The sequence below is a fragment of the Somniosus microcephalus genome, chromosome 8, assembly GCF_052327205.1.
Source record: "Somniosus microcephalus isolate GS21.2 chromosome 8, FLI_Smic_1.0, whole genome shotgun sequence".
Classification (NCBI taxonomy): Eukaryota; Metazoa; Chordata; class Chondrichthyes; order Squaliformes; family Somniosidae; genus Somniosus; species Somniosus microcephalus.
Window position 1 is genome coordinate 241,389,516 of NC_140994.1, and position 25,243 is coordinate 241,414,758.

General features: G+C 45.0%; 1 protein-coding gene and 1 long non-coding RNA gene across 5 annotated transcripts in view; one reads left to right on the forward strand and one right to left on the reverse strand.

Moving 5' to 3' along the window:
• LOC147114201 (uncharacterized) overlaps positions 1 to 25,243 on the forward strand; it is a 64,641-nt gene that overhangs the window by 20,528 nt on the left and 18,870 nt on the right. For 2 of the 3 annotated variants that reach the window (XM_085995866.1, XM_085995865.1), the window contains 5 exons: positions 1,605 to 1,946; positions 4,916 to 5,185; positions 8,665 to 9,003; positions 11,393 to 11,662; positions 22,279 to 22,371. In XM_085995866.1, coding sequence (XP_085851992.1) covers positions 1,605 to 1,946; positions 4,916 to 5,185; positions 8,665 to 9,003; positions 11,393 to 11,662; positions 22,279 to 22,371 — 1,314 coding nt within the window. The remainder of the gene's footprint in view (positions 1 to 1,604; positions 1,947 to 4,915; positions 5,186 to 8,664; positions 9,004 to 11,392; positions 11,663 to 22,278; positions 22,372 to 25,243) is intronic. The other variant, XM_085995867.1, reaches the window with a different exon arrangement.
• Positions 270 to 9,613, reverse strand: LOC147114202 (uncharacterized). Of its 2 annotated transcripts, none has more exons than XR_015079372.1 (3): positions 9,481 to 9,613; positions 1,690 to 1,840; positions 270 to 1,506 (listed from the first exon to the last, which is right to left on the reverse strand). It is a non-coding gene; the product is annotated as an uncharacterized LOC147114202 (long non-coding RNA). The 2 variants fall into 2 exon arrangements; XR_015079371.1 differs by having other exon boundaries at positions 271 to 1,506; positions 9,495 to 9,612.

Below are 25,243 nucleotides of genomic sequence, written 5' to 3' on the forward strand. Positions count from 1 at the left end.
GGCAACGCACCTGGTGGAAAGAGGCTGCAAGTCAGGTTCCAAGAGCTGGTTTATCTCTGTCATGGTGTCTTATCAGACAAGGAGGGAGGATGCAGGAACTGCCTGATCGCTGCCCACCTCAGGAAATCCCGTCACAGGACAAACAGGGTGGAGACCCGACGTAAGCGTAACCTGCACCAATTTCTCTCCCCGAGCTCCTGTCCACCTTGATAATGTCCCCTGTAGACCAGGAGTCGCGAGAAGATTTGGAATCTTTATTTTCCGTAACAAGAAATTTAGCCATGACCTCTCTTTTTATTTTGATTACTTTTTGTAATAATAAAGTATGTTACATAGAATTACAAAGTATTTTACAGCACAGAAACATCTCCCTCATGTGCCTATCTATGTTCAGAAAGCTCTAGTAATAGATACACAGAATATCTACTGGAAGTGTTCTGTTTTTCCCTGTAACAGTGCCTGCAGTGACGGTGACATGATACAGTGCTTTCTCCTCATGTATTAGTGCTTCATTGTAACCTCCTCTGGACTGAACTCCTCAATGAAGGAGCTTTGCCAGCTTCTTGGGATTGTAATGGGAGAGGGTTTCACTCCCCCTTCTTGCCCAATTTTGGATAGATTGTGGTCGGCAGGGGCAGAAAGTGGGGATGGGGATCCGGCGGGCTGCTCCCTGCAGATTGTCGCCACTTCACTGAATACATGGACCCAAATATGGAGAGAGTTATTCAAATTACGTGGAGAGGCCAAGTGTTATCAGATGTTACATTCACCGCCATTACTGCCATAACAATGCTGGAACACAAGGGACAGCAGCATGTTCGCGGAATCTAGCATTGTGTTGGCTTGTGGGAGGGGATTTCAATTTCAAACATCTATCTGAAGCATAGCAATTGATCAAGATCAAAGCAATTTGATCCCTCCCTCTCCCAGGTGGGTCCCTCGGAACAAAGCACGAGTCCTGCTGGGAGCCCACAATAATTATGGAAATGATGCTCACCTCAGGAAATTCCCCAGGGATCACGGTTTGGGAAGACAGGCGGGCACGGAGTCTGTCACACTGACCTACCGACAGATAATGGCCAAGTGGAAAATCCTGCCTCCCTTTGTTATCGGTAATCCTGTAGGTAGCCTGGTCACTGGTGGTCCAGGAGAACCAACAACGTACTGGGCATTGCACAAGAGGAGGGGAGATCACTTGTAGAGATCGCTGACCTGATTTTTGAGCCTGAAGTGATATGACTGCACCAGTACTGTATTCAGTTTTAGGAGAACAGATTTCTTAACAATGTCGGAGTAAAGATTCCCCTTCCACACTCCCAGTAAATGCTAGAAATACATATTTTGAAATTGGACACTGCGGGCCCACGAGGTCAGAGTGCAATGGCAGAAATTCACCCCCCAATGTCCTAAAGTATCACTGGATTAGGCCAGATTATTCCAGACAGTCAGCTCTTCACTGGGGTGTGTATGTGTCATTGCTGAATCCGTTGTATATAAAAAAAATGACTGTAAATAAATGAAGTCCAATATTAATCATTACAAACATGCGATTAAGGAGTTGGATTTAAATATTTAAATACTAACATTGTTCCTCTTTCTAACAGGAAACCCAAATCATATTTATTTTTTGGATGAGGGAGATGACATTCCATTAAAAGGACCAGACAATCCTGGGAATGGCCCTGTTACCTGGGAATGGAAACCACACTCAGGGCAAGAAATCCAGCGACTGGTTACTTTTCACAAAGGGAGTTCGAGCTGGTGGGACGTACAATGGAACGATCACTTTAGAAACAGCGACTTGTACCGGATGGTAGAATGGAGTCCCTGGACCATTAATCTGAGAATTAGAAATACCACATTTAAATTTGCGGGATTGTTCATCTTGACTCAAACACAGCCGAGCAATAAAATCCTGAAACAGTACGAAATATTTGGGGTCAAAGGTGAGTGGAACAAAGTCTAGAAAAGGTTCAATAAAATGATTCTTGGTGAATAATTTCATGTGTAATGATGAGAGATTGCCCGGATCACGTGAGGTTTATATCACCCAGTGCAGAGAGCATCTCTCAGTAAAACAACCAGGGGAAAGATTGTGTTCATTGTTTCTCCTGGAATGGTCAACATGAGTAAAAACATTTCAAAAATTTCACCAGAAATAGCAAACCGAGGAATCTACCCCACAGAGAGTATTATGGTCTGTACAATGGCACACTCTCTGTCAGATGTACTGAATTCTGTTACCAAACCAATAGATCCCTTGTAGTAATGGGCCTCAGCGCGATGGGACAGGAATTAGATTGGCCAGAATCACTGCTCCTGATTGCTGTCCAGTGAGCCTGTTAGATGTGTCACTTGGTTGAGGTCCCAGAGGATGTCAAGTGTCCCTGGAACTCGTACTATGACAAGGAGTTAACGCCTTCAGGAAAGCTAGAAGAAAATGGCAGAGAAAAAGAGATACATTGGGGGGAATTTTAACCCCAAATAATGGTTGGCTTGGGGTTGGGTGGGAGGTTAGAGTTAAAAATCTGAATCCTGTCCCCAACTCACCTCCAACCCGCCCACTTCTGATTTTAACAGAGGTGGGACGGGGATGGGGGGGCGGGGGGCAGCTAACCTGCTCGCAGGAGGTGGGTTTTCACTTTAAATATTATAATGGGGTTGGGTTCCTCATAGAGAGCCACCATTTTAAATTTAACTGTGGGCTCGGGGAACCTGCCAGCTAAAGGGTGACGAGGAGTGCTGGATCCAGGGTTTCTGCCTCGCCACCCGCCTGCTATCGGACACCCCACCCTACCCTTCCGATCACCCCCAAAACTCACCCTGGGGCCTCCGACACCTCCCCACAAGACCTCCGATCATACCTCCAGCCTTCTGACCTGCCCTCCGGCCTTCCAACCTCCCCCCTCCAGGCTTCCGACCTCTCTCTGATCTCCGATACTCCCTCTGGCCTTCCGACCTCCCCCTTGCAGCTTTCCATCCCTCCTCCGATCTCAGATTCTCCCTCTAGCTTTCGGACCTCCCAACTCTGGCCGTCCGATCACTCTGCTCCGGCCTTCTGACCTCCCCACTCAGACCACCAATTCCCCACTCCGGCCTTCCGACAACCCCACCAGTCCCTCAATCCCTCCTTTCTGTGGCCTGGTGCCCCAGGCCTTTACATTCGAGCCTTTCCTTCTGGCTGGCTGCGGGCGGGAAACAGAGATTTTAAATGTTGATCAAGCCCTGTCGCTAAATTCGGTCCCACCACTCCTTATCTGCCTCCAAAGCCTTTCCACCATCTACAAGGTACAAGTAAGGACTGTGATGGAATACTCTCCACTTGCCTGGATGAGTGCAGCTCCAACAACACTCAAGAAGCTCGACACCACCCAGGACAAAGCAGCCCGTTAGATTGACACCCCATCCACCACCTTAAACATTCACTCCCTCCACCACCGGCCTACTGTGGTTGCAGTGTGTACCATCTACAAGATGCACTGCAGCAACTCGCCAAGGCTTCTTCGGCAGCACCTCCCAAACCTGCGACCTCTTCCACCTAGAAGGACAAGGGCAGCAGGCGCATGGGAACACCACCACCTCCAAGTTCCCCTCCAAGTCACACACCATGCTGATTTAGAAGTATATCGCTGATCCTTCATCGTCACTGGGTCAAAATCCTGGAACTCCCTCCCTAACAGCACTGTGGGAGTACCTTCACCACACGGACTGCAGTGGCTCAAGGCGGCGGCTCACCACCACCTTCTCAAGGGCAACTAGGGATGGACAATAAATGCTGGCCTTGCCAATGACGCCCAGGTCCCATAAGCGAATAAAAAAAATTAAAATTCCGGCCATTGTATCTACTCAAAAATATTTTAAAACTTTAGTATAAAAAATCAAAATCTTAGTTGCTGCCAACTGAGGACTTTGCTCAACAGCTGCACTTTCTGGTTGGTTGATGTGTATAACATCTAAATGAGGCGGAGGTCACTGTCAAATGTACTTGGTACAAAATATAATCCAATCCTGAAATGTCGTAGTGGCCAAAATATGATGGTGACTGTACTGGGCCTGGACCATTGCTCCTGAGGTGTTGGCCCAAACTGCACCAGAATGGGTTGACCATAATAGAAAGTCAACTCATTTACATTTCTAAGTGGCACTCATGGGACATAGTGCGTGGTACACGGGGAATGCCACATGTGTCGGGCACCAGAGTGTTGGGCGCCAGCAGCTAATGGATGTCACCATTATTTTGGCTTGGCATTGGAAATAAAGTCCCTGTTGAAGATTTGATTCTTACTTGTCATGTTGTAGGTGGGACTGAGAGTCAGGGAGGGCATTTTTAGAACAAGCCTCTCCTGAAGTGCCATTCCTCATGGACGCTCAATGATTGGAGCCCTGCTCAGGAGCATTTTGGGAGCCCACTCATTTAAATAACGTAATGACATTTGATGTGGATTTTGTGCACAGGCTCCCAGTGCGTGTGTTGGGTGGTCTTACTGAAGTGTGCGAGGCACATTGAGAACATGGTGGGACTGGAGCCTTCTCCATGTCCGATAATATGGGCGCTACATTTCCATCACACCCTCCTCTGGTGAGATTCCATCACCTGTCCATTGTCGTGTCGACTTCCCCAAATGTCATCCAAACCGTGTAACCTTAACCTGACCCCGGATGCTCCAGCAGGGTCAGGGGTAAAGGTTATCGGCCGCACTCTGGCTCACTTACGCTGGCAGAGCAGGACTGAGAATTTTCAGGCCCACTGTGTTATTCTACTGATAAGATGCACTTGTGTGTAATCTGGCCTGAGCCTTTAATGCAGCAAGGTACAAGTGCTGATGATGGGCACACCCTACGGTCAGTTAGAACCTAATCGTTGGATTGTACATGTCACTACTTACACTAAATCTTATTGATCTGTTTTTCACAGTTGAGTCAAGTCCACAGAGTGCTGTGGTGGGCAGTGACGTTACACTCAGCTGTACCATCTCCAAACTCTCAGATACAGCCAGTCTTCAATGGAAACAGAGAGACTCATCTCAGCAGAACAGGAGGAACACTGATCAGATCCGACTAAATAACACAGTCTATCTGATAGTCAAGCATATTGCAGTAGAGGATAAGGAGTTGTACGTGTGTGAAGTGCAGGAAGGTGGATCCATTATTCTCACAGGAAAAGCAGATTTTTCTGTGGCCCAGGGTAGGTGCAGTTACCTCACAGTAGGTATTAAAGAGTTACTAATATAAAACTGTTACATATAAAGTGGAGTCATACATGTTAACCATCAGCACTTCATGCTTACAGTCAGCATGTGGGGGCCTGGTGCACATATCAGCATTGAACAAAAAACTGGCCTCTCGCCCCTCAATGCCACTTCTAACCGAGCTCTGCTGCTATTTGAAGTGATTCCAGCTGCTGCATACTCTCGGCTTCAAATAAGCATTCAGCTGGGAGCAGGACTGAGGGAAGGGCAGGGAATCAATGGCCATGAACGGAGAGGGAAGGATGGAAATGATGGCAATGTAGAGGAGAGATGGTGGGCAGAGGGAAATGACAGAGGCTGGGAGTGGGGCTTTGGGGGAGGAAGAGGGGAAAAGCTGAGAGTGGAACTTTGGAGTAGAAGATAAGAATTTGCATTTGTGTGAAGTGTAGGAAAAAGACTCTGTTATTAAAATAGCATCAAAATTATTGATGTGGATCAGGGTAAGGCCAGAACTACCTTACAGTAGATATTAAATATTTACTGAAATAACACTGTTACACACAAAGTACAGGGAGCACAGAGACAGCATATGCTTTTACTACAGACTGGGACCTTATTTTCTCTTTGGAACATTGGTGTAAATATAACATTGCAATACAGTGGGCAAATATCAACAACCGGGTCTTGATGGATCTGACAATAAACAGCTAAAGAGTTGAAGGTGGACAGCAACATTCTCACACAGCTCATCAGTTACCAAAACACAGAGACAATTCTTTTCTAAATATGGTTCACTTTACTCACTGCAAGGGCACAGCATTAAAGTCCATCCCTGAATATCTATTCCGTGCTCGTCCAATACACACACATATGGCCGGAGCTTTCCAGGGTGGTAGCGGGTCGGGTGGGAAAGTTATTCATAGAATCATAGAAATTTACAGCACAGAATGAGGCCATTCGGCCCATCTTGTCCGTGCCGGCCGACAAAGAGCTATCTACCCTAATCCCACTTTCCAGCACTTGGTCCGTAGCCTTGGAGGTTCCGGCACTTCAAGTGCATATCCAAGTACTTTTTAAATGTGGTGAGGGTCTCTGCCTCTACCACCCTTTCAGGCAGTGATTTCCAGACACCCACCGCCCTCTGGGTGAAAAAATTCTCCACAAATCCCCTCCAAACCTCCGACCAATTACTTTAAATCCATGCCCCCTGGTTATTGACCCTGCTGCTAAGGGGAATAGGTCCTTCCTATCCACTCTATCTAGGCCTCTCAGAATTTTATACACCTCAATTAATTCTCCCCTCAGCCTCCTCTGTCATAAGAAACCAACCCCAGCCTATCCAATCTTTCCTCACAGCTAAAATTCCCCAGCCCAGGCAACATCCTCGTAAATCTCCTCTGCACCCCCTCTAGTCCAATCACATCCTTCCTGTAATGTGGTGACCAGAACTGCACGCAGTATTCTAGCTGCGATTTAACTAGTGTTTTATACAGTTCAAGCATAACCTCCCTGCTCTGATATTCTATGCCTCGGCTAATAAAGGCAAGTATCCCGGATGCCTTCTTAGCACCTTATCCACCTGTCCTGCTACCTTCAGGGATCTGTGGACATGCACTCCAAGGCCCCTCTGATCTTCTGCTCTTCTCAGTGTCCTTCCATTTACAATGTAGTCCCTTGCCTTTTTAGCCCTCCCCAAATGCATTACCTCACACATCCCCAGATCGCTTTCCATTTGCCACTGTTCTGCCCACCTGACCAGTCCATTGATATCTTCCTGCAGTCTGCAGCTTTCTTCTTCATTATCAACCACACAGCCAATTTTTGTTCATCTGCAAACTTCTTAATCATACTTCCTACATTCTAGTCCAAATCATTGCCATTTACCAAGAAAAAACAAAGGACCGAGTACTGAGCCCTGCGGAACCCCATTGGAATCAGCCTTCCAGTCACAAAAACACACTTCGACCAATCCCCTTTGTTTCCTGCCTCTGAGCCAATTTTGGATCCAACTTGCCACTTTGCTTTGGATCCCACGGGCTTTTACTTTCGTGACTAGTCTGCCATGTGGGACCTTATCAAATGCCTTGCTAAATTCCATATAGACTACATCAAATGTTCTACTGTCATCGACCCTCCTTGTTACCTCCTCAAAAATTTCAATCAAATTAGTCAGACGGACCTTCCCGTAACAAATCCATGCTCACTGTCCCTGATTAATCCGTGTCTTTCTAAATGAAGATTTATCCTGTTCCTCAGAATTTTTCCCAATAATTTTCCCACCACCGAGGTTAGGCTGGTTGGTCTGTAATTGCTCGGTCTATCCATTTCTCCCTTTTTAAACAATGGTACTGTCTGGGTTGTATCCTTCCTTCGGATGCTGTAAACCTGAAATGCAGGAAATTCTCAGCTGGTCAAGCAGCATCTCGACCTGTGACGTGAACTCTGTTTCTCTCTCCACGGATGTTGCCTGACCTGCTGTGTATTTGCAGCATTTCATGTCTTTTCAGAGGCCTTCCTTTACCATCTGAGGGCTTGCAAGCATCCAGCAGCACTCCCTACACACTTAACAAGCTTTTAACATCTACTGAAGCAAGCCACTACTGCAATAGAATCAAAAAAATCCAGTTCCAAAAGCTTAAATCCAAATTTACCTGACTGATGTGTGTTTCCCTTTAAGAGGTGCTAACATTGCCACTGTCAGCCTGCTTGCAAGCCAGGTTTCCATGGCGTGTTTAGGACCCAGCACTGAATTCAGCACTAGGGTCGAAGTTCGGAGTGATGGTGTTAAGTTGGCGTTGCATTTTTTTCTCCAGGGCGCTGCCTGTTACCGACAATGCAAAGCAAACATCGAAAATGAAGGATGCTGCAAGACCCACCACCAGTTGGTGAAAGAGCAGTGGCCGCCGCTCTTTCGCCATTTTTTGCTGGTAACGGGTGGCATAAATCCCCCGAATTTTTCACCCATTAACTCCTAACTACCCTCCTACATGCTAAACTTCTGAGCCTGGCCCAGGCTTGCCCTTGCAACTTTCTGTATCAAGCCAGACTGACGATGCTCCCTTTGATGGACCTGCCTGTTTGCTTCTGTCTCTCTCTTTGTTTTATCTCCTTCTGTTAACAACCTGAGGGGACCAGATGTGCCCAACACAATGGGTATGAGGCGTTTATTGACAATCAATTGCTGAGACAGTTTAACAAATTGGTTATTATCTACAGTCCATGGGGAAACAACATCACTTTGACGGGGGCCATGTTTGGGGCAGATGGACTTTGTAGCAGAACTCGGCGTTTAAACAATAGGCAACCTGGGCCGGCAGCCAGTGTATCCGGGTCCCAGCCGATTCCCCTGTCCCAATGCTGCACTCCCAGCTGGATTATGCCAGGAGGGCGCTGAATGGCCCTGTGGGAATTCAGAACATCTATATTTCAGCAGCTATATAAATCTAACACCTTGTTTCCTGTCTCTCTATTTCAGATATACGCAATAAGAGTTACACATTTTATCGGTCAGGCACAGATCACAGTGAACTCTTCCTGATTTGTGAAGCTGAATCTGAGATCATTAAAACTAAATGGACTTGGGGGTCACGACATTTTCAGAATCAAGAGAAAGAAATAGCTTCTACTTTCAGATCTAAGCCTATCGAAGTAAACAGGACCTACTTTGGGAGTCGACTGGTGCCCACAGTGGGAAATTTTAATGACAAGAACTTCAGTGTGAGGATTGTCCCCGTACTGTTTGAAGATGCAGGAGTTTACACTTGTTCTCTGGGGTTATTGAATTATGTGACCATTAAACTAATCACAGTTAAAGGTAGGAGACAGAATGCTGCAGGTGTTTTCATTGATAAAGTCGGGTAGAGTTTGCGCTTTGGGCACAATCGGCGATTCCGGCACAAATTGCGCCAAAACTGCGCCCGTTTTGAAGTGATTCCCCGCCACCCCCCCCCGAGGTTCCACTCTAACTCATTTACATATCACCAAACACAAAATCTGCCCTGAACCAGCGCAATTGGTCAGTGATTTAAAACATAATTTCTTTTTGCTAATTTTGCTTTAAAAATATTCTAGGCTGCATTTAAAAATGGTAACTTGGAGCAGTTTGCTTAATACAGCTGAAAGTGGGTTTATCACAAAAAATAAACATTTTAAATCACAGTATCGATCCGCCACCTGTGAGTAACCGATTATAAATGACTGAAAATGACCTTAAAAAATATACAGAACTGTTTTCTAGTTAGATTGGAGCACAGTAGTCAGTTCCTTAGTAAATTAAAAAAAAAATCGAAACCTTTCAAAACGTACGTATTCGTGTCCTTGCGACCAAAAGATCCAGCTTAATTTTTGGAGCCTCCTTGTCGGCCTGCAAACGGGCGCAATTAGTGGAAACTCCCGATGGTGATTCGTTCACCTTGTGGGCGTGTCTAGTTTTGTGGGTGGGGTCAGTTTTGTAGGCAGGGCCTGCTTCTAGCGAGATGTCTTTAAAACTAATGCAAAAGATCAAGGAAAATTGAATTTCAGAAGGCTTTCAATGAGGTCCCGCATAAGAGATTAGCATGTAAAGTTAAGGCACATGGGATTGGGGGCAAGGTATTGACTTGGATAGAGATCTGGTTGGCACTGCAGCAACTTGCTAAAGCTCCTTCAACAGCACCTTCCAAACCCGCGACCTCTACCACTTAGAAGGACAAGGGCAGCAGATGCATGGGAACATCACCACCTATAAGTTCCCCTCCAAGCCACACACCATCCTCACTTGGACCTGTATCACCGTTCCTTCACTGTCGCTGGGCCAAAATCCTGGAACTCCCTTCCTAACAGCATTGTGGGTGTACCTACACCATATGGACTGCAGCGGTTCAAGAAGACGGCTCACCACCATCTTCGCAAGGGCAATTAGGGATGGGCACTAAATGCAGGCCTAACCAGCGACGCCCACATCCCATCAATTAATTTAAAAAAAGACAGAAAGCAAAGAGTTGGAATAAACGGGTCTTTTTCCGAGTGGCAGGCAGTGACTAGTGGGGTACCGCAGGGATCGGTCCTTGGACCCCAGCTATTCACAATATATATTAATGACCTAGACAAGGGAACTAGATGTAACATCTCCAAATTTGCAGGCGACACAAAGCTGGGTGGGCTTGTATGCTGTGAGGAGGATGCCGAGAAACTCCAGGATGATTTGGACAGGTTGGGTGATTGGGCAAAAGCATGGCAGATGCAATATAATGTGGATAAATGTGAGGTTATCCACTTTGGTGGCAAAAACAGGAAGGCAGATTATTATCAGAAAGGCAATAGATTGGGAGAAGGGGAAGTGCAACTAGACCTGGGTGTCCTTGTGCACTAATCGCTGAAGGTAAGCATGCAGGTGCAGCAGGCAGTTAAGAAGGCAAATGGCATGTTGGCCTTTGTAGCGAGAAGGTTTGAGAACAGGATCAAGGATGTCTTGCTGCAGTTATACAGGGCCTTGGTGAGACCACATCTTGAGTATTGTGTGCAGTTTTGGCCGCCTTATCTGAGGAAGGATGTTCTTGCCATGGAAGGAGTTCAGCGAGGATTCACCAGGCTGATACCTGGGATGGCAGGAATGACGTATGAGGAGAGATTGGGTCGATTGGGCTTGTACTCGCTGGAGTATAGAAGAATGAGAGGGGATCTCATTGAAACTTATAAAATTCTGACAGGACTGGACAGACTAGATGCAGCAAGGATGTTCCCGATGGTTGGGGAGTCCAGAACCAGGGGTCACAGTCTAAGGATAAGTGATAGGCCATTAGGACAGAAATTAGGAGGAACTTCTTCACCCAGAGAGTGGTGAACCTGTGGAATTCTCTGCCACAGAAGGGAGTAGAGGCCAATACTTTACATGTATTCAAGAGGGAGTTGGATATATTTCTTAAGGCTAAGGGGATCAAGGGGTATGGGGAGAAAGCAGGGACCGGGTACTGAATGTGGATGATCAGCCATGATCGCATTGAATGGCAGAGCAGGCTCGAGGGGCTGAATGGCCTACTCCTGCTCCTATCTTCTATGTTTTTATGTTTCTATGAATTGCACTGAACGCAATTTGCGCTTAAAATTCCGCTATCATTTGCGTTGGTTACGCCGATATTGGGCGAATTGTACCGAAAAAAACAACGCAATGGGGAGGAAACTCCAGGGCATTGTTTAAAATCTAAATAATTTTCTTGTTTACACAGTCACAGCTGAACCATCTGATGCAGTGACTGAGGGAGACACCGTTACCCTGACCTGCTCTGTCTCTGATGTCACTGAATCAATGAGACTTGTTTGGATCAGTAGTGATGGCAAAACTGTTGAAGAGAAAACTTTTAAGGACCAGAAGCAGGAAGAGGATTTGTTACGGCTGATTATTCGGAAAGCCAATAGAGACAGAAGGAACTGGACATGTGTTTTGTTTCATCAAAACATGCCCAGTGTTTTAATTCCATATTATCTGAAGGTTAACAGTAAGTGTCTCAGGTTTTGCACTTTTAACCTCCATAGAAAGTTCTTGTCACTCACTGCTCTTTTATTATGATAACCTCTTACTTTTCAGATTCTATTGCACTCCACACTACTCAGAGTTCATTCATAAGTGTTCACATATAAACAATTTAACATCAAATATCAAACTATACAATCGAAGCAACAGAGAGGAGCTGAAGAGGAGAACAGTTTTTATATCTTTGGGGTCCATTACACTCCTGTAAGGAGCCTTTTAAATGTTAAATCCCCTCCTGCCCACTGTAATAAGACTAGATGCCAGTAACAGAATGGTTTGTCTTGCATCCAGTGTTGCTGTGGTGGGTAATGATGGAAAATGTGACTCATGATGTCACTCTGTCTCTGCCACTCATTTGAATATGACCAATAATTGACCAATGGCACTTCTGGATTGAAATCATGGAAGTGGTGGCGATTGGCCGGAGATTGATTGGCCGGGGAATGATTGGCTGGGAAATGATTTGACGGGGATTGATTGGGCAGGGAATGATTGGATGGGAATGATTGGTCGGGGAATGATAGAATAGAACGTAAGAACATAAGAAATAGGAGCAGGAGAAGGCCATTTGGCCCTTCAAGCCTGTTCCACCATTCAATAAGATCATGGCTGATATTCTACCGCATCTCCACTTTCCTGAACTATCCCCATATCCCTTGATTCCCTTAATATTAAAAAATCGATCGATCTCTGTCTTGAATATACTCAATGACTGAGTCTCCACAGCCCTCTGGGGTAGAGAATTCCAAAGATTCACCACCCTCTGAGTGAAGAAATGTCTCCTCATCTCAGTCCTAAATGGCCAACCCCTTATTCTGAGACTGTGACCCCTGGTTCTAGACACCCCAGCCAGGGGAAACATCCTCCTTGCATCTAACCTGTCAAGCCCTGTAAGAATTTTGCCCTGTATGTTGCAATGAGATCACCTCTCATTCTTCTAAACTCTAGAGAATATAGGCCTAGTCTATTCAATCTCTCCTCATAGGACAATCCCCCCATCCAAGGAATCAGTCTGGTGAACCTTTATTGGACTCCCTCTATGGCAAGTATATCCTTCTTAGGTAAGGAGACCAAAACTGTACACAATACTCCAGGTGTGGTCTCACCAGGGCCCTATTTAATTGCAGTAAGACGTCTTTGCGCTTATACTCAAATCTTCTTGTCATAAAGGCCAACGTACCATTTGCATTCCTAATTGTTTGCTGTACCTGCATGTTAATTTTCAGTGATTCGTGTACAAGGACACCCAGGTCCCTCTGAACATCAACATTTCCCAATCTCTTGAAGGGATAATTACTATTCCTAGCGCTTTTCGGCCTACCCCAGATCAGGCGTATTCCCCAGACGTTCACCTTCAACGAAAGTTAGAGATACCCGAATTCTCTAAGACACTTAATTGGGTCTAAAGGTACAGGCTATCCCTCTCTCTAAAGGAAAGGAACGACTTGAAGATGTTACCATCTCCCAGATAGCACTTTTAATAAGTTTAACTAGACTGTCACCTTCTGGATATTATGAGGGGCCAGAAACCCCCCCCAGAATTCTGCAACTTCTCACAAAAAGAGTGTACAGAAATTGAGTTTGCGAGTTTGATACAGAAATTCTATTTGAGACAATTCTAAAAATATATATATTTATTTAAGAGCCGACATACAGTTAACAGTCGGTGAGTCAATCGTGACTTTAACAGTTCAAAATACAAATATCTTACATTTCTTATTCTCAGAGATCCTTATTCTCAATTCTTAACTTGGTACATTTATACATTTCTTCTTATTTCTAATCCAGAATATCCACCAAAATCAAATAAGAGTACCTCTTGATCCCCGAGCTCAAAGAGTTGAAAACCTAGAGAGCCTGCCTCTGAAGTTGAGAATCGCTTGCCCCTTCCAGCAACTTCTGACTTTCTATTTGAAAGCTCTATTTTTATACGTTTTTTAGTGGTTTATCCTTTGAAGTTTTCTGCTGATGTAAGCTAATTATCTCTAGTCATACTTCTGTTGAATTCTCTCTAATCTTATTGTCATTTCAGCTGTTAACTTTCAGAATCCTGTCTGCTTTATAGGTATTTCAAAAACTTATCATAAAAAATGGTTATTACAGATTTATCTCTTTGATGCCATTCTTACGAACGACTTCAATTCAATTCTTAATATTGACTTAACTGGTTATAATCAGATGTTGTGTCTCCTAACTGTTTCATTTCCAATACAAAAACCATGTGATTGCTTGGTGTCATCTATTGAAGTCACATTTTCAAAGTCTTCTGTTTTGTACCTTTTACAATATGTAAATCAAAAACACTTCAACTAGGGTGTTTGTTGCATTTCTTAGCTATTTCAATTGGTTGTATATATAATTGTGTTTCCTGTTTCTCATTTGATGTTACTTTTATCAAAGGCACGTGGTTTTTAATGTTCTGTGTTTCTGTTTGAAATGTAAGTTTTTAACACTTTACTTGGGCATTGCTATTGTGTTGGTTCCAAACTGCAGACTCCTTGGAAGCAAGCCATTGCTTCTTCAATAGGGACTTTGTCTCAGTATTAACCATCAATTCCCATTTCAAAAGCTTGTGTGGTGTTTACAACTTTTGTGTTAACACTTCATCTTATCTCAGAAGCCTGTATTGACAGCTTGTGTCGTTGAGGCTTTTTAGATTTTTAAACCCAGCATGTCATGTTTTAATAAGATCAGAAATTTGTTCATAGGATGGTGTATTTTTCTGAAATATGGCTTTTCCTTTACACTCTCACCATTTAAAAAATAATCTGCTTTTCTATTTTTCCTACCAAAGTGGATAACTTCACATTTCTCCACATTATATTCCATTTGCCATGTTGTTGCCCATTCACTTAACCTGTCTATATCCCCTTGAAGCCTCCTTGCATCCTCCTCACAACTTACATTCCCACCCAGGTTTGTATCAGCAGAAAACTTGGATATATTACATTTGGTCCCCTCATCCAAATCATTGATGCAGATTGTGAATAGCTGAGGCCCAAGCACTGATCCTTGCGGTACCCGACTAATTACAGCCTGCCAAACCGAAAATGACCCCTTTATTCCTACTCTCTGTTTTCTGTCCATTAACCAATCCTCAATCCATGCTAGTCGGCCTTTTCCTTATTTCCCATTATAATTTCTCCTGTCTCAGCCTATAAGGGACCCACATTTACTTTTGCTAACCTTTTCCTTTTTTGTATACCTATAGAAGCTTTTACAATCTGTTTTTATGTCTCTTGCTAGTTTACTCTAATATTCTATATTCCCTTTCTATATCAAGTTATTGGTCCTCCTTTGCTGAAATCTAAAATACTCCCAATCCTCAGGCTTACTACACTTTTTGGCAGCATTATAAGCCTCTTCCTTTGATCTAATACTATCTTTAACTTATCTTGTTAGCCACGGTTGGACCACTTGTCCTGTGGGGTATTTGTGCCTTAAAGGAATGTATATTTGTTGTAAATGATGTATTAATTCATTAAATGCTAGCCATTGCTCATCCACTGTCATACCTTTTAATGGAGTTTCCCAATCTACCTTAGCCAACTCACCCCTCATATCTACATAATTTGCTTTGTTTAGATTTAAGACCCTAGTTTCGGATATAACTAAGTCACTTTCAAACTCAATACAGGTAGACTACCCTTTATCCGAACTTCCGAAAACCGAAGCCCTCTAAAAACCGAAGGTTTTTTCGTTCAGCGTAAGTCGTGCGCACGACATGACCAGAGTGGCGCACGACTTACGCTGAGCAGGGCAGAGGGTCACTGAGTTCCCTCCTGGGTAGGAGATTGCAGGCCGAGCCGGGCAGTTGTGAAGGAGGTATACCGGGAGAGTGAACCCAACAATACAGCAGCCCGTCCGATAGCTGCAGCGGCCTGTCCGATAGTCTTTTCTCCCCCGCCGACCCCCACCCTTTCGGATAAGGGATAGTGTATCCTTTATCCGCACTTCCGAAAACCGAAATCCTCTGAAAACCGAAAGTGTTTTCGTTCAGCGTAAGTCGTGCGCACGACCCCGACCCCCCCGCCGACCCCGACCCCCTGCCGACCCCCACCCCCGACCCCCCCGCCGACCCCGACCCTCCGCCGACCCCCACCCCCGACCCCCCGCCGACCCCGACCCCCCGCCGACCCCCACCCCCGACCCCCCCACCGACCCCCACCCCCCGCCGACCCCCACCCCCGACCCCCCCGCCGACCCCCACCCCCCGCCGACCCCCACCCCCGACCCCCCCGCCGACCCCGACCCCCCGCCGACCCCCACCCCCGACAAATTTCCCAGTCTTATAAAATACCTTCCGAAATCCGAAATTTTCCGAAAACCGAAACACAGCTGGTCCCGAGGTTTTCAGATAAAAGATAGTCTACCTGTATAAAATTCTATCATATTATGGTCACTCTTCCCTAATGGCCTCTTTACTACAAGGTTATTAATTAACCCTTTCTCATTGCACAATACTAGATCCAAAATAGTCTGTTCCCTAGTTGGTTCCTCAACATACTGATCTAGAAAACTGTCTTGCATATATTCCATGAATTCGTCCTCCACACTATTCCTGCAAATTTGGTTTGCCCAGTCTATATGTAGATTAAAGACCCCCATGATTACTGTATTACCCTTGTTATTTGCGCCTCTAATTTCCTGATATATAGTCTGCTCTACATTACAACTACTGTTTGGGGGCCTATATACAACTCCCATCAATATTTTCTGCCCCTTGCTGTTTCTTAGCTCTACCCAAACTGATTCTGCTTCTTGATTTTCAGAGCAAAGATCCTTTCTCTATACTGTCTTTGTCCCATCCTTTATTATCAGGACTACCCCTCCTCCTTTTCCATTTTGCCTATCCCTTCTAAAGGTTATGTATCCTGGAATATTTAGTTCCCAACCTTGGCCACTTTGCAACCACGTCTCCGTTATAGCTATTAGCTCAAACCTGTTCATTTCTATCTGTCCTATGAATTCATCTGTTTTGTTGTGAATGCTTCTCGTATTCAGTTACAATGCCTTTAGCTTTGACTTATTTCTCTTCTTCCCTGATGTCACCTTAGTCACTGATGCTTTATTACCTTTGTTACTCTCTCTGTCCCTTCCTGACCCACTCTGCTTATTTTTACCTAAAACTCTACTCTGCTCTAGCACCTTGATATTTCTCTCGCTGCTTTAAAATTTACTCTTTCCTGAATCCTCCCGCCGCCCCCCTCCCCTTCATTAGTTTGAAGCCTTGCCTACTGCCATAGTTATTCGGTTCGCCAGGACACTGGTCCTAGCCCGGTTCAAGTGGAGCCTGTCCCAACGGAACAGCTCCCTCTTTCCCCAGTATTGGTGCCAGTGCCCCATGAACTGAAGCCTCTTCCTACCTCACCACTCTTTGAGCCACGCATTTAAACCTCTAGGTGGAAAAATTCAGTTGATTTGCGCTTCCTGTTAGCACCCTACAGAGGGCGCTAATGGGGCACAAAGCAACTAGCGCCCAGGCGTGGCACCTCTAATGCTTCCCGCGAAATTCAACGGGAGGTTAACAGTGGTGGTAACCATTAGCGCCCCGCGGCACCACTAATGTTTCCTGCAAAATTCAGCGGGAGGTTAGCAGCGGCTGTAACCGTTAGCGTCCCGCGACACTCCACCTCCAGCGATGATATCATCGCCGTGCGCTGCGCCCCGCTCGCACCCCAGTCACTACCTTCGGTAGCGCCCCCTGACTTACCACCGGACATAATGTCCGACAAGGTCAGGGGTGCATACGTGCGGCCGGGGTGGCGAAAATTATAGGAGAGGTGCCGGGCAGCCATTTCTGTTACTGGCCTCCTGCCAGACCTGCTCCCGTTGCTGTGCCTGGCCTCCTGTGAAGCCCCCTGCTGCGGGGTGCCGGCTGCGCTCCATGAGCCCGGCACTCCTCTTGAGTGCTGAGCTCTTTTGCTGGCATTCCGATCCCTGGTGGCCCAGCTGGGCCCCGGGTCGCGCTGTGCTAGGCCCCTCCTCTTTAATAAGGGGAGGATGGCCTGCAGTACCGCGGTGTGGCTGCGGCAAGTAGTGCCACGATATTCACTCTCAGCACCCCAAGAGGTAGACAGGGCACTTCCAATAGTGTCCCGCCTCCCTCTTGGGGTGCTACTAGTGAATTTCGGGCCCAGGGGCGTTAACTTTTTTATGGTCCTAAAAGTAGCGCCCCGGCAAAGTTAGTGTCCCAAATGGGGCACGATCCAATTTTACCCCCCGCTAATCTGCATGTCCCTGTGCCAATTTGCACGTGGCTCAGGTAACAATGCAGATGTTATTACCTTTGAGGTTTTGCTTTTTAATTTGGATCCTAGCTCCTCACAGTCCCTCAGCAGAACCTCATTCCTAGTTCTACCTATGTCATTGGTTCCTACATGGATCACGACAGCTGGATCCTCCCCCTACCAATGCAAGTTCTTCTCCAGCCATGAGGAGATGTCTAAAACCCTGGCACCGGGCAGGCAACACAACCTTCGTAACTCTCGGTCGCGGCTGCAGGGAGCAGTATCTATCCCCCTGACCATACTGTCCATTACCACAACTACATTCCCTTTCACTCCCCCAACTTGAATGGCCTCCTGCACCATGGTGCCGTGGTCAGCCTGCTTATCCATCCTACAGGCTTTTCCCTCATCCACACTGGCAGCAAGAACCTCATAACTGTTGGACAAGGGCAAAGGCTGAGGCTCCTCCAGCACTGCACCTTGGGTCCCCTTAACTGCCTGAGTTACAGTCACACCCTCCTATCCCTGACCACTAGCCAGACCTGTACCACTACCTAACCTAAAGGGTGTGACAGCCTCCTGGATCAAAGCATCCAGGTAACTCTCCCCAATGTCCATACCTCAGTCTCCAGCTCAAAAACTCTGAGCTGAGGTTCCTCAAGATTCAGGCACTTACTGCAAACGTGGTTGTCGGGATCACAATGCTCTCCACAAACTCCCACATGCTGCAGTTGCGGCACATCGCCTGCTCTGCCATGCCTATATGACCTTGATTTATTTAATTAAATTTAATTAAATTTGTAATTAGGTAACTTAGTTTACAGTGTAGTTTCCTGACTACTTACTTGATCTGGATTAAGTTAAGGGTACTGAAATTAAATATCTACCTGCAACACAAAGTACCACAAGTAGTGTAGGCGAAAAGCAACAACTCCGTCCCTCTCTTCTCCGAATTCCCACTCTTTCCAAATTCCCAACCAAAGCACTCTGTTCAAGTCCACTCCGTTTAATCCCGCTCTGTGCAGACCGCCCAGGTGCACTGTGCAGGCTGTCTAGCCAATTTACTGCCCTAGATCCATGTGAAATGGGATGGTGAAGGGAGCAGAAATAGCTCGCTATTCACGATGATAATTTTAACTTTATTGCTCTGGAAGCTACTGCTCCAGGTTTCTTGTTTTGGAGTAAATTTGCCTCTGAATTGCACCCAGCAACAGACTGGGGATTCTGAGTGCACAGGACTCTGACACTCAGTTGCATGCAATTTATATTGGGCAACTAACTTCAGGGTCAACTATCTGAAAATCCATACAGGAAATTCCAGATACAGTGCTAATCAGGTGCAAAACAATAGCACAGAATTTGCATCCATTGTTTCTGTGCACCCTGCCTAAATTTCAGGTGCTATTTTGTTGATAATTCCAGTCGAATCACCCCTTAAATGTATGGGAACATTTTTCTTTTGTTATCCCATCTTTTGCACCATGTCCTACCCAAGACAGTGTGGACAGACAGCCTCTTTCCAGGTCTCTGTCAAAGGTACCCTCCAACCTGCCACAGGGAGGTGCATGAGGTGAGTTGTGGCCGCTTTATCTTTTCATCCTCCCAGGGGAATGCCCATCCACACTTTTCCTACCTCCTTCTGAAACCTGGACTGAGACTCATTCCATGGTAGTGTCTTGCTGCTGTAATATGCATTGTGGTGACAATCCTGAAGAAGCATTGCCATGGATTAATTCTTGCTAAATATTATGGCTGTAGGGGGGCATCTTTTCCGGGGTTTATGGTAATTTACCTGGTCAACAGCCTTTGCCTGCACTCTGACCAATTCCAATATTTTACCTGGTTTACGGTAATTCACCTGGTCAGGCCGCCTTTTGCTGCTACACTGTAAACCAATTTAAACAGCGGTTTTGAATCATTACCCCACCTTCCAGTTCTGACTGGAGGAACTTATAATTAATGATATATTAAAAACTGACAACTGATCTGGATGTGAGAAAGTCAACTTTTATTAAACTAAAGAAACTATAATCAAATTTGAAACGATACCACACGAACACAGTAATTACAGTAAAATTGCTTAAATGGGGGAAGGCAGATGGCAACAATGAGGGATAAATGTCTACAATGTTAATTAAACAATCTTAGCAATTTCCCCTAAATTACCACCCCCTAACTCCTTACTAGGTTGCCTTGCTGAGGAGTCAGAAACCTGCTCACCTGGGGTCCAAGGAAGTAAGAGAGAGAGAGCTTCTCAGGAGCTACCTTTATATCCTGCCAACTCCTGCTGTTTGGCGCTGAAAAGGTCTGTGTGCAAAATTCACGCCCAAAAGTCCGAATACACAAGAGAAAGGCTGTGATTGGCTGATTCAAAGTGGTTGGAGTGGTTTGGATGTGTCTACCTTCTGGGGCAGAAGTGTACCCACCCACAACCGGAGTTCACCTGGGCTAAAACAAAAGGGAATCCAACTGCCCTACTGTTCAGTTGTGGGTGATTCAAAAACCCATTCAATCCAAACTGTTCTCTTTCAAAAGTCCTTTTCCGAAGTTTCATTGTGTCTCAATGTGTGTAAGGGCTTTGAATAGGGCTGGATTACTGTGTAAACAGAAACCAATTGTTCTGCAGTTACTGCTCAAGTGGATAATCCCTTAAGTCAATAAACAAACATCGATTGCTTCTGAGAAGGGAAACTCCCTTTGATTGGCAGGTCTGACTGCCACTGCTTGATCCTCCCTCTTACAGACATCCACGAGCTGCGAGCTGCTTTTGTCTTTTGGCCATGCTTTCTGATGGCCATTTTTTAAACCCCTTTACAATTACCAAACTCCAGGGAACAATTTTATTAAAATGTACTGGCTTAAAGTGTGCGAATTTTTCCACAAAGTTCCTCAATTCCGGTATTGTCCACGTGCTGCAACGTAACCCTTTTGCGGTTCTGGGCACATTTTAAAACATCACACAATTGTCCAACCCAGAGGCAATTCAAAATCACATAATTCTTCGTCCACAATGTGGACCAATATTTTACAATCTTCAGGGATTTGGGGGATTTTGCGAACCCCTACATGGCCAGGAAGATATTGGCCCAGAAATTCGTGTCGGGGTCTTCCCGCGGGTGCAAGCCCCCGACCTACACTTACATTGCGCGCCGACAGTTGAGGCCTGGGCCTGCGTGCATTTCCTGTCTGTGGCCCGGTCCAGCTCCCGGCGCGCTGTGCTTGCGTGATCCAGTGGCGTACTTAGTGCGATGCATCGGCTGGGATCACGTGAGCACTGGGCAACCAATTGGAGGAGGGAAAAGTCCATTCATGAGTTTAAACCAACTATAAATAACATTAAATAACCATTTTAAACAATAATTTAAATTTTTGAAAAAAATAATTTTATAAAAAATCGGAGCTAAAAATACACTTACCTTACTGTAAAGTATTTAAAAATAATAAACCTGTGGAAAAAATGTTCTAATTTTAATTAATTGACCACTTACCTTTTAAAATGAAGTCCTTACGTCTGCTTTTTTAATGTGTAAAAAGTGGAGGCCTTCACGCACGGGCAAACCTGTCAAAAAAAAGGAAGTTAAACGCACACGCGCTGCCTCATACGTCGCACGCGTTTCACCTCTTAACGCCTGCTTTCAGGGGACCGGAAGTGCCGTTTTCCCGCGTATGCGCTGTGCATGCAAGAAACCGGCACTTCCATCGGGTCCACGTGTGGGTACCCCGTGCGTACTCACGCGTTGGGACCCGAATTACTGGGCCAATATACAAATTTTCTTTCCTAATATTGTGCCAGTTTTCTCCTCTTTCCTCTTCCCCTCCCATGTTGGTGCTGATCTTGACTTTGTGCGATAGTGTAAAACGTGTAACAGTGAGTCGACAGCCCGGTTTACATCTTTCTCCATTTTTATTTCCATCCGTTTTACACTATCGCACACTACCTCGTTGAGTGCAGTTCTCATTCAAATAGCCATTATTCAAGTATTCAAGTACAGGCCTAGACAATGATGATCATTTGCCTATTGTGCAGCGAGAAGCATCACAGCTGAATCGGATCCTTTACTTACCAGTCATCTGCACAAATCTCTCCAGAAGGAATCATCGGATTGGAACCAGGAAGTAGAACGCTGTGTTATTTTTTTTCTCCCTGTACCTAATTGAAGGGACAGTTGCAGCATCCAGTATTCCTGAGTGAGGTCAGTTAACTTGGATTAGGAATTAAACCGAGGACCTTCTGGCCTGTATGACTTAATGGTAGATCAGTAGGGTTATCTACTGGGTTATTAGGGAAGCTTAATTTAAAAAAAGTTAATCTATAAACTAAATGTGAAATCTATGCTTATTCGTCTGACAGGTGATTACACCATTGTTGTTATTTTCGGGAGTCTGGCTCTTCTCCTCATCATTACCCTGACAGTGGTGCTGTGTCTAAGGAGCAAGGTTGTAGGTAAGATAAGCACATTGCTGCAACCAATTCCAGGTTTCAGACATGTAATATAATGTGAATGTGGCACCTGATTCCAAAAATTAGGAATAATTATTATATCCTTGTTTAATATTAAACAATATAATCCATTAGGATTAGATAAATGGATGTGTTTGTGTTTCTATGTGTCAAATATTCTAGGCAGGCAATAGTTCCTGAATTGCTGAATGATGGGAGTCCTATACTAGGCTCTGCAACTGGTCACAGATAAATAGCAACAACCTGCATTGGTGTAGCACCTTTAAAGTAGTAAAATGTCCCATGGCACATAACAGGAGCGTTATCAAACAAAATTTGACAATGAGTCACATAAGGAGATATTAGGACTGGCGACCAAAAGCTTGGTCAAAGAGGGAGGTTTCAAGGAGCCTCTTAATGTGGAGAGACAGGTAGAGAGGCAGAGAGGTTTGGGGAAAGACTTCCAGAGCTTAGGGCCTAGCCAGCTGAAGGCACGGCCTTCAGTGATGGAGCGATGAAAATCTGGGATGCGCAAGAGGCCCAAATTGGAGGAGCGCAGAGATCTCGGTGGGTTACAGGGCTGGAGAAGGTTACAGAGATGGAGAGGGGCAAGGCCATGAAGAGATTTGAAAGCAACAATGAGAATTTTAAAATTGAGGCATTGCCGGACTGGGCATAATATAGGTTACAAGTGTTCTGGATATTTTCTCAGTTATATTTAAAACCAGGGGAAACACAATTTAAGACATGTAATAACTAAGTGGATTACACAACAGAGCCATCTATACATGGTCTACAGGAAGAATGGGTTCAATGGGCTGAATGATCTTCATATTCCATACTTTTTGCATTTTGTTGGTTATATCTGGTAATGAAAAGATTTGAAAGGCACAGGGTAAGCCAATATATTATGATATTCTATAGAGCTTCATTCATTTTCTGACTGTAGGAATTTTATCTGTGAATTGTAATTGAGTTGAATAATATTGATTTATCCTAGAATTTTTCACCAGATTGTCTTGAAGGAATTTCAGTTTCCTTTTCTTGGAAATGTTACCTCTGGTTATTCATCTTGAGATAGAGAGAGGGAGACAAAATAAATTTGAGAATGTTCCCGGGAGTACAACCTGTACATGGTGCACTGAATGGAGGAAACCTGATTCTCTGAATGACCACTTCCTGTGTACTTTTTAAAATCTTTATGCATAAAAGTTAATGGCCTGGATTTTGCTGCACTAATAAAGGTGAGGCTGTCAGTGCTCACCGTTATTACTGGTTAAACTTGGCATCAAACTCTGGCGTCCACATGCGCAGTTCAAGGCGGAAATCCGGAAGTTGCTGTCAGTGATACCCTGCTCCTCCACAGGGAGCGCTGTTGCAGTCTTCGCCAATGGAATTTGTACAAAGATCACTGTCATGGCGTGAACTTAAGCTAATCACCCATTGTTATTGCACTAACGACTGAGGAAAAATATAAGCCTTGTTCAATCAGGAGTAACTGAGTTTTAACAGTGTAGTAAGTCATATTTACTGCTTGATAAACTTGTCTGGCCCGGAAAAATTAATTTTAGAACTCTAGAGTCTCTTTCCCTCAGAAGAAAATTAATATTGCAGATTTTTTTTAAAAGTTTGTGCTTTCTATTCAAGTTTCTCCTTTAATCCCATGTGTATGGCCCAATCTTTATTTAGCTTTCTGTACAATGATTTAAATGTAATTTATATTTCCTATTTTTTACTTCCTGCTTTGCCATCTATGAGGATTCTTCAATCCGATTGGTTGATCAGCCTCCCTGCTGCTTTCCCTGTTCACAGATGCCACAGATCCCCTGTAGAGGGCGCCTTGTTCAAACTGATGCTGGAAATGAGGAAGTCTGTGCTCTAAAGACCACAAAATCTTTGTGGGCAGCTGCCACATTTCCTACATTACAACAGTGACTATAATTTAAAATGTACTTCATTAGCTTTGAGACATGCTTAGGCCATGAAAGGTGCCATATAAATACAAGTCTTTCTTTCTGTACACCACAGACCACACTATGAACACACGGAATCATTGGGTAGATACAATAATATTGGCCCGGATTGTGCGGTCAGCAGTGAAGGAATGGTGCTCGCCGTTCACCTCAAACAGCTGCCCACAAAGAGAAGGCGGGTGGTCCTGTACCCCTCAACTGGCAGGAGGCCCTCGCCACTAGTCTGCCAGGTTAAGTGGAGGGAGGTGGCACACCACATCACAGGCAGCACTGTACTCCCCAGGACCTCCACACAGTGCAGGAGGAAGTTTAACGAGCTCACACGGGTGGTAAGGGCATGATTGCTTCAACAAATGCTACATACTATTATGTCTGTGAATGATTGAGACACGGACAGCCGGAGTTGAACAAAACAAGTCTTTACTGATTGAAGTCAATAGGGAAAACTGAAAACACAGAGGCTCACTAGCGCCTTTTATACAGGGGTGGTCACTGCCGGTACTGCAGTCTGAGACCAGTTATTCTCTTAAAGGTACATACACAACAATTCCTCCCCTTTTAGATAAACAGTACATAACATTCATTTAACAACTAAATGATAACTAATTACAATCACAATTACGGTTGCTAGATACATTGGTTAAGTTTAAGCAATTATAAGTTCAGTCTTTGAGGAGGCTTCCTGATTCTGTCTGGATAACGCCTCTTTGGGGTATCAGGTTCTTCTGGCAAGGTTGAGTTGGGATCAATGTCGTTGTTTGGTTCATCTGCTTCCAATATCACCGATTCTGCGGTAGCTGCAATTGGTACGTCGATTTCATTGCCAGGGGTATCAGATCGTGGTGTGGAGTTGACGTTTTCCAGTGACTCTAGAATCTGGTCAGCATGGCGTCTTACAATGC